The 12,774-nt window shown below is 45.2% G+C and overlaps 1 protein-coding gene across 1 annotated transcript; it reads right to left on the bottom strand.

Annotated features, from left to right (window-relative positions):
* Nucleotides 1-6,117: 6,117 nt before the first annotated feature.
* Nucleotides 6,118-6,864, bottom strand: LOC140322417 (PC-esterase domain-containing protein 1A-like). Its single transcript, XM_072398986.1, is given in 1 exon segment — nt 6,118-6,864. A coding segment is annotated over 1 exon segment (747 nt).
* Nucleotides 6,865-12,774: the final 5,910 nt, after the last annotated feature.

Genomic DNA, 12,774 nt, shown 5'->3' with positions numbered 1-12,774 from the left:
GTAACACTTTTAGAATATCAGTGTTATATAAAGAACAACAAGTCAGTTCCATACCTATTTTAACCCAACTGATGATGAAAATAGGACCAGGCAAAACCACACCTAACTGACTTTTACACAAGGGAGCTAAGACATTCATAATAAAACTGCCTTCCTTTTTTCTCTCTGTGTTAGTTTTTGGGTTTGATTCCTCCCATCATATAAAAGACTGGAGATCACATTTCATTTAGACAAACATTACATAGTACCCAGTTCTTGTACAGACAAAACAGTGTCGAAAGAGATGCTTTAAATATTAAGAAAAACAATCCATGACATATATATGAAAAAAAATGTAAATAATAAAGACAAATCACAGGTTTAAAGAAATCTGAGCTGGATGTTATACGGTCACACTCCATGGTACAAAAAGAGGCATAGACATGTTTGTTTAAGAGATGTCCACAGTAGTTTCCAAGGACAATTAGTACCAACACACCATGCAGACAGACTAGCAGAGCCAAGTATACTTGGATGAACAAGTACTGCCAGAAAATCAGGACTTGACAGATGTGTGCATGGAGAAAACCCTTCCAGATTTCCCAGAAGAAAGGAGAAATTAAAAAGTAAAACATCTTGAAGAGAATAAAATACCAAAAAAAATTACCAAACATAAAATGCAAACCCCTGCAATGTAAAAATGTAAAAAGGTCAAACATGGTGGGGTGGGGAGAAATGACGGCAGTTCAAAATCCCTGTAGTAGAAAGCTCTGTATTGGAGGTGTCTATGTAGTTTGCATCCCTACACTCACATATGAGAAGGTTGTGTGGGGAGAAAAAGCAAACATAAGAAAGACATAAAAAAATCAAAGAAATGAAAAGCAACAATAAAGAAAGAAAACAAAATAAACACAGACTGAAACAGAACTGTAAATTCAATTTAGACATTACATACCTTTACCAGCAGCTGAATATTGGAAAGAAAGACAACTTTAACCATGAGGACAATAGTAATTAATGTATCCTAAACAACCACAAAAGATGTTAAAAAGTAAATGACACAAAAAACAACTTGCATCTCTGATACTAACATGATACATATGCATATACAAGCCTGTTGTGGGAAGAGTAGCAAAATATTAGTGTCACAATCCCCCAGTACACCACTTACCTGCAATCTACACCTCCTAAAATTGTCTAACAGGACTGAACCCTAAAAAGTATTTGTAGAGTATGCTGTGTGTGTGCGCACCAATCACCAAAGCTCACTACAGCTGCAAGCAATCTTCATGATTGAGCTATACGCATTTACTGGCATTAATTAAAGATGTGAATATGGGCACTTATGTAAAAGTCATGAAAACATGAAACACCTTCTAGTTATGGGCCTGATTTTTAAAGTTCTCCAAGGCTGGAGAGGATGCACTTCCTTTGGTGAACTTAGGTGATCTTGCAAACCTGAAATGTATCTGGTCCGGGATTGAATAAATTGTCTAACAAATAGCAAATTATTTTTAGGAAATTAATCCCAGGATTGCTGGATCACCCAGCTTCACTGATGAAAGTGTATTTTCTCCAGCCTTGGGGAGCTTTAATAAATTAGGTCTATAATCAAAGATTCAGATACCACAAACAATAGGTAACCATATAAATTATTATGTAGGTCTATCCGTTTTATACATGAATATGTTGTCATACTTGTAGTTTTCCTTTCCTGGCAACTCCTCCTGACAGTACAAAGTATGACAGGACAACAATTTTCCCTTTTTACCATTCTTTTTACATTTACCATTCCCATTTACGGGAAAAAATCCTGCGTTTTGTGCCATCTGAGAAAACATTTCTCAGATTCTAAAATATGTCCTGTTAGTCGAGGACTTCAGTGCTTTAAAGAAAGAATCAGCAACATTTGATGATGTTCCACCAATCCAGGATGATTCCAGGTGCCCTTTACTAGTAAATCTCTTCAAATCAGTAAGCGACAGGGAGGAGCAGCTAATATTTGGACTACTAATGCAAACTATGGTCTCCTCAGCCATGTGGGAAAATTATTATAACATACTAGCTGATTACCTGGCATTGCCCAAGTACATATTTATTGCAATCCTATATTATTCAGGAAAAGACATCAAATAAAGAAATAGTGTTACGTAAATAAAAGAAATGTTTTTTTTTACAGGTTTTAAAAGTATAAGTACAATATTTATATATAAAATTATATGTGTTTTTATGTATGTATGCGTGCATGTATGTTCCACCATGACTCAAAAACGCATCAACACATTTCAACCAAACTTGCTATGTTCCACCATCACTCAGAAACGCATCAACACATTTCAACCAAACTTGCTAGACATATGATTCAGACATGTGAGTGCACCGCTGATCTTTGTACAGCGCTGTGCTATATGTCAGAGCTATATTTGGATGTATGTGTTATATATATAGATGTGTGTATGTGATCACTAGGAAACACATCGACACATTTCAAACAAATGTGCTAGACATATGACTCAGACTCATATCCCAGAAAATCCAGAGGACAGGAATAGAAGACTTGTCATGCTGTGCAAGAGAGCTACTACATCTAGAGCTTCAGAGACAGTACAACTGCATGAGGTCCGACTACAGGATAACAGAGATAGAGCTACTATATCTAGAGTTTCAGAGACAGTACAACAGCGTGAGACCCGACTACAGGAAATGAGAGAAAGAGCTACTACATCTAGAGCTTCAGAGAAAGTACAACAGCATGAGACCCGAGTACACAAAATGAGAGAAAGATCCAGACGATCATGGACTACATTTTAGCTTAGCATTGAAGGGATTCCACTATGATCCACATAAAGACTGCTCGCAGCATGCAAGTGTTACAATTGGAAAAATGTAAATGGTTTGTAGTTACTGTCAAGCCAAGAAGTTTAAATCTGAGTCTTCTGGTATTTACTGCAAAAAAGGGAAAGTCAAACTCTGCCAACTGGAAACACCACCACAAAAGACTTTGGAATTACACATCAGCAAATACCTCAGAGTCAAAGCATTTTCCTAATAACATCAGAAATGCAACTCATGTTACCAAATGTCATAATTTGGCACCACATCAGTCTGAATTTCCATCCACATTCACGGTGCAAGGACAAATTTACCATAAAGTGGGATAGTGACTTCCGCTGCCAGATCAACCACCAACATTTCTACAACTATAGTTTATTGAAAAGGAACTGATAGAAACTGACCAGATGTGTACCTACATCTCAGGAACAAAATTTCAGATTGACTTAAAGCTACAAAGGGTGTTTAATTAACACAATGTTCTTAATAAAACATTTAAAACAGCATTCCAACAAATACCATTATATTAGGTTAATTTAATTTAGTTAAACAAACGAGGTGGGAATGGCACGGCTGGGAGCAAATCATTTGCTCCCAGGATGCACAGCAAGAACCAGCAGCCCAATCAGGAGAGATCTGAGCACAGACATGTAAACAGGGAATGAGGGAGGGGTTAGTCACTTTATCTTGAGTTCTGGGTGAAGGATAGAAGCAAGGACAGACATGGATTGTGACAGGGACAGGTTAAGAGCCTTCTGTATATCTGTATATATACAGATATTGCAGTTTTTGATGCTACCTGGTCCTTTTTAGCAATAACGACCGTTTGCTGCAGAAAAATTTCTGTCCTACTCTATAAAAATACAGATATTTCAGTCTGATAACTCCTGGCTATTTACCAAAAAAAAGCCATTTTGCTGAAGAAAACATTTCTGTCCTACTCGTTTCAGTCTTGCTATTTACCAAACAAGCCAGTTTGCTACAGAAAAAGTTCAGCACAGCCATGACAGGAGCAAAGACAGGAGTTAGCGTGGCTAATGCGCCTGTACCTCCCGATGACTCCCTTGTTGTTTGACGAACAGCCTGAGGACCTGTCAGTGCAAATTTCAGAGCAAGAGGCAGACTTTGAGACCCTTGGAGAGTGTGGTCAGCACTTGCTGGGCGAGGGTTCTGGATCGGGCCTGCATTTGCAGAGGTTGCCCTAGATGAAAATGAGAATGATGATGATGATGGTGATTTCACCTGGGAACCACCGGTACGTGTAAGGGCTGGCAGCAGTTCTGAAACAGACATAGAGGAAAGGCAGAAGCAACAGACTGGGGATAGAAGGGGCCGCAAATCTGCCTCATGTGAGTCCCAAAGAACACACAGACGAGTGGGCACAAGAAGGGGAACAGTCAGAGACGATGTGACCGTGGGGAAGATGGAGCTGGAGCAGACACAGGGCACCCAGCAGATGCAGAGGCAGGCAAGGAAAAAGAGCAGCAGTGTGGTTGCATGCACCTTTCCGGTGTGGTCCTTTTTAATGCTGAAAGACGATGACGGGTGCGTAGCAATCTGCATCCTGTGCCACAGGCAGATCTGCAGAGGACATGCTGGATCACATTTGGAACAACATTCCTGCTTCCCCACATGAGCAAGAACCACAAACCAAAATAGGAGCAGTACTTGCGTTTAAGGATGAGTGAGAAGGCCTCTGACAGTCTTGCAAAAATTTCCTTGAACTTACGGTGGGTTCGCGAAATTTTAGCGAATCGGTTTTGCAAATTCCATTAACGTCAATGGGCAAACTTTAAACATTAATAGCAAAGCCCCTACATAGTGTTGGTCGAATAGCTCACTATTCGATTCGACCGCTATTCGGACAAATGATGCATAATTATTCGGGTGATCGACTGTCAAATTCCCAAATTTTCAAAAACTCCATTAAAGTCAATAGGGGAAAAATTTGGGTTGTTTTTCGGGACGGTGTGGAGCTTCTACAGCCTATAAATACATTTAAAAAAACATGTCAAGACTCCCCCAGCTCTGCACAACACTGTACAAGTAAAAAAAAAAATAAGGAAGTCTTTTTTCTGTTGCTGGCAAGGCCATTTTATGGGGCGCTCAAGGGAACATGCTGGATTTTATACGGTCTCCGAGTAGAGGCAGAGAGGGACATGAGGGTGTTTCTCTGGTCCAAAAATTAGCCACCAGGTTTCACCGCTCCGTTACAAGCCATACACAGGCTTCAGAGTACAGGCAGAGGTCTCTGAGGGGGTTCTTTCAGTCAAAAAATTAGCCAGCTACACAGCTCTGTTATAAGTTACAGGTTACAGCAGCAGGAGGAGGCGGTGGGCACTGAGACGGAGCAGGGGCCGCATTGGTAACTGGTATCTAGAGCTGGGTCTAGTGCATCATCAATGCCACCTAGATGGCTGTAATGCCATATTTATAAATGGAATACTGACAGGTGGCAACAGCAGGAAGAGGAGGCGGTGGGCCCTGGGACGGATCGTGGACAGCACTGGTAACTGGCATCCAGAGCTGGGTACTGGGCAGGCGGCATCAGTTACAGCATCAGTAGGAGGTGGTGGGCCCTGAGAATGAGCAAGGACAGCATTAGAGGTTGAGGCCATGACCTATATGGACAGTGTCGAAGCTGTAGCTATTGGAGACATGAATGGATGAATGAGATACCAATCTGTCCCTACCTACTATGTAGCGAAACCACATGAAGCGGAACGGGCTTGGCGGAATCAGCAGGGAAAGAACACCCTGTTGAACTTGAGTCTAGTCTGGCATCCAGAGCTGGGCACTGGGCAGGCTGCGGCAGCAGCAACAGCAGGAGGAAGAGGCAGTGGGCCCTGAGACAGAGCAAGGATGGCATTACAGCTTGAGGCCATCATCCTTTATTGAAAGTGTAGAAGGTGTAGCTATTGGCATGAATGAGATTCCCACTGTCCCTACAGTGGCAGTGGGCCCTGAGACGTAGTGTGGATGGCTGTGTTACTCCTCCTGCTCTTACTGCTGCCTGCCCACTGCCCAGTACCCAGCTCTAGATGCCAGACTAGACTCAAGCTCAACAGGGTGTTCTTTTCCCGCTGATTCCGCCAAGCCCATTCCCTTTCATGTGGTTTCCCTACATAGTAGGTAGGGACAGATTGAAATCTCGTTCATTCATTCATGTCTTTAATAGCTATAGCTTCGACACTGTCCATATAGGTGATGGCCTCAACTTCTAATGCCCTCCTTGCTCCGTCTCAGGGCCCACCGCCTTCTCTTCATACTGCTGCCGCCTGTCTAGTACCCAGCTCTAGATGCCAGTTACCAATGCTGTCCACGCTCCGTCTCAGAGCCCACTGCCTCCTCTTCCTGCTGTTCCTGCTGCACGCCCCAGGCTTAATCAATATGAGCCATCAGGATGCAGGTATACTTCCAATGAGCCAGCTGATTCGAGTGGGTGACATCTTTAACCCTGGAGCGCAGCTTGAAGCGTAAGTGGAAGTGCAAGTCAATCACATCCAATTGGTGCAGATTCCCTTCTATGATGTCCCAGCGCACATTAGGATTTGGGTACTCTAGCACTTCACCAGCTTTGAATCCAACAGACATGGACATGTTGCATATCACCAGACATTTGGGGCTCAGCATCTCAATGAGCCGAATAAACAGGTGGTCCAGGTTGGTTTTGTACATTTGCAGTGATTGCTCATGATACCTGATAACATCCTATATACAAGAGTTAGTGATGACAACGTCGGACTGATGTTCATGTTGGAAATTGGCCAGCATGCTCTCTATGTACTCCGAAGAAACAGGGGTCAGGAAATAGAACCGTACAAGTTGGTGGTCAGTTCTGTAATGACGCACTTGGCAGTAAATTATGGCATTGTGCATTTCACGCAGAGATACCCCAACGTGTCGTTTCAGCTGCCTCTCAGTCCAAAACTCATCATTCTGCAGTATTTTCACAAGATCCTTGTTGACAGATCCTTGAATGGAGTCTCCCAGGACGGCCACATACTTGTTGCGGAGAAGTCTCTGGACATCTGTTGAGCTCAATAACTTCATGGCTCAATGTGGTCATCCAGGACCTCTCGGTTCCCGTTAAATATACCAGTGTTTCCCATCTCATCCCCCCAACATATACAGAGGGACTGCTGTCCCACTTCCCAGTTCTGGGGTAACAAACACAGAAATTCAGTCTGATAAAGCGTGGCACCGATTGATGAAGCAGAAGACGTGGCCTTCTACATTCAATCACAAATTTCAGATTACACACTTCGGGGTGTCATTAAAGATGCACTACACCCAGCTCTAAATGCCAGTTACTAATGCCTTCCACACTCCATCTCAGGGCCTGCTATCGAGTGAAAACACATGAAAGGAAACGGGGCTTGGCGGAATCAGTAGGGAAAGAAAATCCTGTTGAGCTTGAGTCTAGCCTGGCATCTAGAGCTGGGTACTGGACAGTGGGCAGGCGGCAGCAGTAATAGCAGGAAGAGTAGGAGGTGGGCCCTGAGTAGTGTGGATGGCATTGTTAACTGGCATCTAGAGATAGGTAGTGGGAGGAGGAGGCGGTGGGCCCTGAGACGGAGCAAGGACAGCATTAGTGGTTGAGGCCATCACCTATATGGACAGTGTAGAAGCTGTAGCTAGTGGAGACATTGCTTTGTAGGGGACTGCCTTTTCCTATCTGCTAGCTGTAACTTTCTAAAATGCGGCATGGACAGCCTTGTTAACTGGCATCTACAGCTGGGTACTGGGTACTGGGCAGGCGCAAGCAGTAACAGCAGGAGGAAGAGTTGAGGGGTTTTGGAACAAAGTGTGGACCGCATTAGTAACTGGCATCTAGAGTAGGGTACTGGGCAGGCGGCAGCATCATATACAGCAGGAGGAGGAGGCGATGGGCTCTGAGACGGAGTGTGGACGGCATTAGTATCTGGCATCTACAGTCAGGTACTGGGCAGGTGGCAGCATCATTTACAGCAGGAGGAGGCGGTGGGCCCTGAGACGGAGTGTGGACGGCATTAGTATCTGGCATCTAGAGTTTTGTGCTGGGCAGGCGGCAGCATCATTTACAGTAGGAGGAGGAGGAGGCGTTGGGCTCTGAGACGGAGTGTGGACGGCATTAATATCTTGCATCTACAGTCGGGTACTGGGCAGGTGGCAGCATTAGTTAAAGCAAGAGGAGAAGGAGGAGGCGGTGGGCTCTGAGACGGAGCGTGGACGGCATTAGTATCTGGCATCTAGAGTTTGGTACTGGGGAGGCGGCAGCATCATTTACAGCAAAAGGAGGAGGCGGTGGGCTCTAAAACGGAGTGTGGATGGCATTAGTATCTGGCATCTACAGTCGGGTACTGGGCAGGTGGCAGTATCATTTACAGCAGGAGGAGGAGGAGGCGGTGGGCTCTGAGACGGAGCGTGGACGGGATTAGTATCTGGCATCTAAAGTCGGGTACTGGGCAGGCGGCAGCAACATTTACAGCAGGAGGAGGAGGCGGTGGGCTCTGAGACTGAGTGTGGACAGCATTAGTATCTGGCATCTACAGTTCAGTACTGGGCAGGTGGCAGCATCATTTACAGCAAGAGGAGGAGGCGGTGGGCTCTAAAACGGAGTCTGGACAGCATTAGTATCTCGCATCTACAGTCGGGTACTGGGCAGGTGGCAGTATCATTTACAGCAAGAGGAGGAGGCAGTGGGCTCTGAGACGGAGCGTTGACGGCATTAGTATCTGGCATCTACGGTCGGGTACTGGGCAGGTGGCAGCATCATTTACAGCAGGAGGAGGAGGCGGTAGGCTCTGAGACGGAGTGTGGACGGCATTAGTAACTGGCATCCAGAGTTGGGTACTGGGTAGCAGCAGTAACAGCATGAGGAGGAGGCATTTAGAACTGAGATGGAGTGTGGACGACATTAGTAATTGGCATCTAGAGTTGGGTACTAGGCAGGCAGCATCATTTACAGCAGGAGGAGGAGGCGGTAGGCTCTGAGACGGAGTGTGGACGGCATTAGTAACTGGCATCCAGAGTTGGGTACTGGGTAGCAGCAGTAACAGCATGAGGAGGAGGCATTTAGAACTGAGATGGAGTGTGGACGACATTAGTAATTGGCATCTAGAGTTGGGTACTAGGCAGGCCGCACCAGTAACAGTATGACTCTGTAACCTGTGTTTTTATTTTTAGCTACCCCGAACCTGGTTCGGGGTAAACGATTGTAGCAAGTTTTCTTACCCGAACCAGGCTCGGGCTAACCGCCCAATAATAATAATAATAATAATTGCTATCTGGCATCATGACCTGGATGACATGTGTTAGGAATGCCACCCATAAAGTTGTGGACAAGTAGCGCGGTGACATTAGGCAAAAGCATGGAGGACCAGAGACAGAGCGTGGGTTAGCGAGAACAGTAGCAGTGTGTGGTCTCTGGTCAGCTATGGCCAGGGAGACCGCATTGGTAAGTGTCATGGAGAGCTGGGTGTAGTGCATTGTCAATGCCACCCAGAAGTGTGTAATACAATTTTAGTGAATGGAGTACAGACAGGCGGCAGCAGCAGGAGGCGGTTGGCCCTGAGAGGGAGCAGGGACCACATTGGTAACTGGCATCTAGAGCTGGGTGCAGTGCATCGTCAATGCCACACAGAAGTGTATAATAAAATTTTAGTGAATAAAGTACTGACAGGCGACAGCGGGAGCAACAGGAGGAGGCGATGCGCCCTGAGACAGTTCATGGACCGCATTGGTAACTGGCATCTAGAGCTGGGTGTAGTGAATCGGCAATGCCACCCAGAAGTGTGTAATACAATTTTACTGAATGGAGTACTGACAGGCAGCAGCAGCAGGAGGAGGCGGTGGATAGGGATGAGCGAGAATGCCTCTGGCTGCATTCATTGAGAAGATCCCCGGCACTAGAGGTAAATTTACCTCTAGTGTCGGCAATCGCACACTGTTCTAAAAATTTTTTAGAGAGATTTTTTTTTAATTATTTTTTTTTTATTTTAAAATTCATCCTAGATCGGCAAATTTAACCGGCCGTTCTCGCCTAAAATTTCGGTAAGCATGAACGGCTGAATTCGCCTCGAGATCGAGTTTTAAAAATTCGCTGAGTGCATCGTTAATGCCACCCACCCAAAAGTGTGTAACACAATTTTAGTGAATAGAGTACCGACAAGTGGCAGAATCAACATAGGGAGGAGGAGGCGGTGAGCCCCGAGACGGAGCTTGGACCGCATTGGTAACTGGCATCTAGAGCTGGGTGTAGTACATTGACAATGTACCCACCCAGAAGTGTGTAATACAATTTTAGTGAATGGAGTACTGACAAGCGGCTGCAGCAGCAGCGGGAGGAGGAGGCGGTGGGCCCTGAGAGGGAGCATGGACCGCATTGGTAACCGGCATCTAAAGCTGGGTGTAGTGCATCATCAATGCCACCCAGAAGTGTACAATTTTAGTCAACGGAGTACTGGCAGGCGGCAGCAACAGGAGCAAGAGGATGTGGTGGGCCCTGAAAAGGAGCGTGGAGAGCTTTGGTAACTGACATCTAGTGCTGGATGTAGTGCATCGTCAATTCAACACTGAAGTGTGTAATACAATTTAAGTAAATGGAGTATTGGCAGGTGGCAGCAGCAGCAGGAAGAGGAGGAGGCGGTGGACCCTGAGTGGACAGCATTGGTAACTTGCATCTAGAGCTGGGTGTAGTGCATCGTCAATGACACCCAGAAGTGTGTAATACAACTTTTGTGAATGGAGAACTGGGCAGGCGGCAGAAGCAACAGCAGGAGGAGGAGGTGGTGGGCCCTGAGACAGAGCGTGGAGCACATTAGTAACTGACATCTACAGCCGGATGTAGTGCATTTTCAATGACACCCACAAATGTATAATACAATTATGGTGAATCGAGTACTGACAGGCCGCAGCAGCAACAGCATCAGGAGGAGGCGGTAGGCCCTGAGACAGGACATGGAGTGCATTGGTAACTAACATCTAGATCTGGGTGTAGTGCATTGACAATGCCACCCACCCAGAGTACTGACAGGTACTGACAGGCCATGTCGACAGTGTAGAAGCTGTAGCTATTGGAGACATTGATGAAACTGAAGAGGTTAACTGTAGAGCAGAGGTCCTCAAACTCCAGTCTTCAGGCCAGATACGTCCTAGCCGGTAGTTCGTTCGGGCCTAACGCCCCCTAGCCCATCCGGCCTTGTCCTGGCCGGCCGCAATGCATACAAAGGAGAGGGATTTCACTTCAGGGGGTGTTCCTGGTGGGGGCGGAGCCATTAGGGTGGGACTCAGAGTCTGACCTAGTGTGCTCCTGCCCACCCCTGAAATGGCGTTGTGTCCATTAAAGTTTGCCTACTGTTGCACCTCAAGATTGTTTATATATAATTTAGATATATGTGGATAGATATATTTGTATATGTATATGGGTGTATATGTGTAGGAATGTTGTGTTTAAATATGGGAACCTGTTTGTCCTTGTGCTGGCCATCTGTATCACCTACGGGATGCCTAATCAGTGGTTATTAAAGAACCTCACCCAGGGAACAATAAAAAAAATGGATTATAAAACAGCTGCTAGTAAACAAGATCTAGTTCCCATAACAAACTGATTACTAGTAGGACCCTCAAGAGGTAATAAATCCATCAAGCCTGAGTTAGCTGAAGATGGATGAATAACTGGACAGATAGGTTAGGGTGATGACCCAGCTGGACCTTTTGTTGAACCCTAAACTTAGATTCCAGCTCCAGATTCCCATATCAACTTATTAAATTAAGCTGGGAGGTCCATTTAAATGCATTAACCAACCCCAGTCTAGGAGAGGTGTATCATCTTACTGATGACATAGGCAGTAACTAATCCAAGAGCCCCAATTATTCCTAATGGAATTAACTATATAAAAATGGGAACTGAGAGAATGGAGGTTGCCCGCTTGCTCTTAGGCCTTTCTGAGGTAAGCTGTTATGGAATCCTCTTCTGAAGGAAGCAGCTTCCTGAAGTACCCAATAACATCTTAGCAGGTATTCCTAATTGCAGTCCTATGGGTGTCCATATTATTATTGCATTGTTTGATTTATTATTATTATTATTAGATTATTACAGGGGTTATGTGCTAACAACCTTTTTTTCATGTGCTGTATATATTGATTGAAGTTCCTATATCTAGATATCAAACAATATTGCCCTGTACTTTATGTTTCACCTTTTTTTGTTATTTAAACTGTTTGAGTGACTAGCTATCATTTGTGCATGAACCTTAATTTCTTGAATATATATGTGCATTGATAGGGAGATAAATTATCCATATTTATGCAGATAAATATTCCTAATCAACACTACCTCTGCTGTAGAGGCTCCAACTATCGATGAACGTGAAGAGGCTGAGGCTTCCCCTCACATTGAATGTGAAGCGGTTAAGGCCATCACTTATGTGGCCAGTGGGGGCCTGTAGCTGTTGGTGACAGTAGTAAAGGGGAAGAGGCTCAAACTGTCCCCTACATAGGAAATGTAGAAGCTTCCACAGTTTGTGACTTTGGTGAAAATGAAGACTCTGGGGTAAATGTTGCTGCAGCTATAGAACATTTGGCTGCACCTAGCAAAATCCTGACTTGAACAAGTTATAATCAATGACATCAGTTCACAATTAGAAGATGGTGCTGCTGAGAAAATTATGCTAACTCCTGTCTTTGCTCCTGTCATGGCTGTGATGGTTGCTGCTGCTGCAGAAGAAGAGCCTGCTGCAGAAGAAGAGCCTGCTGCAATTGGGGCCCCTGAGACCCAGTCCACAATACTCTCCACATGACGTTTCTGTATGATTGTAGTACACCCTCTCAATAAATCCACCAGCGTACTGGTGCTCCGCACACAACTTGTGATGTTGCCTCCAACAGTTTGCTGGTGCTGTTGTCGTACAGTGGCGCACTCCCAGGGAGTATGCACCCTGCCAGATGCGGCAGGTTGCCCAACGCCACGCCTTCCCCTGC

Source organism: Pyxicephalus adspersus, chromosome 2 (genome assembly GCF_032062135.1).
Source record: "Pyxicephalus adspersus chromosome 2, UCB_Pads_2.0, whole genome shotgun sequence".
In the NCBI taxonomy this organism is placed as follows: domain Eukaryota; kingdom Metazoa; phylum Chordata; class Amphibia; order Anura; family Pyxicephalidae; genus Pyxicephalus; species Pyxicephalus adspersus.
Note: the sequence above shows the minus strand (reverse complement) of the source record. Positions and strands in the feature narration are given on the sequence as shown.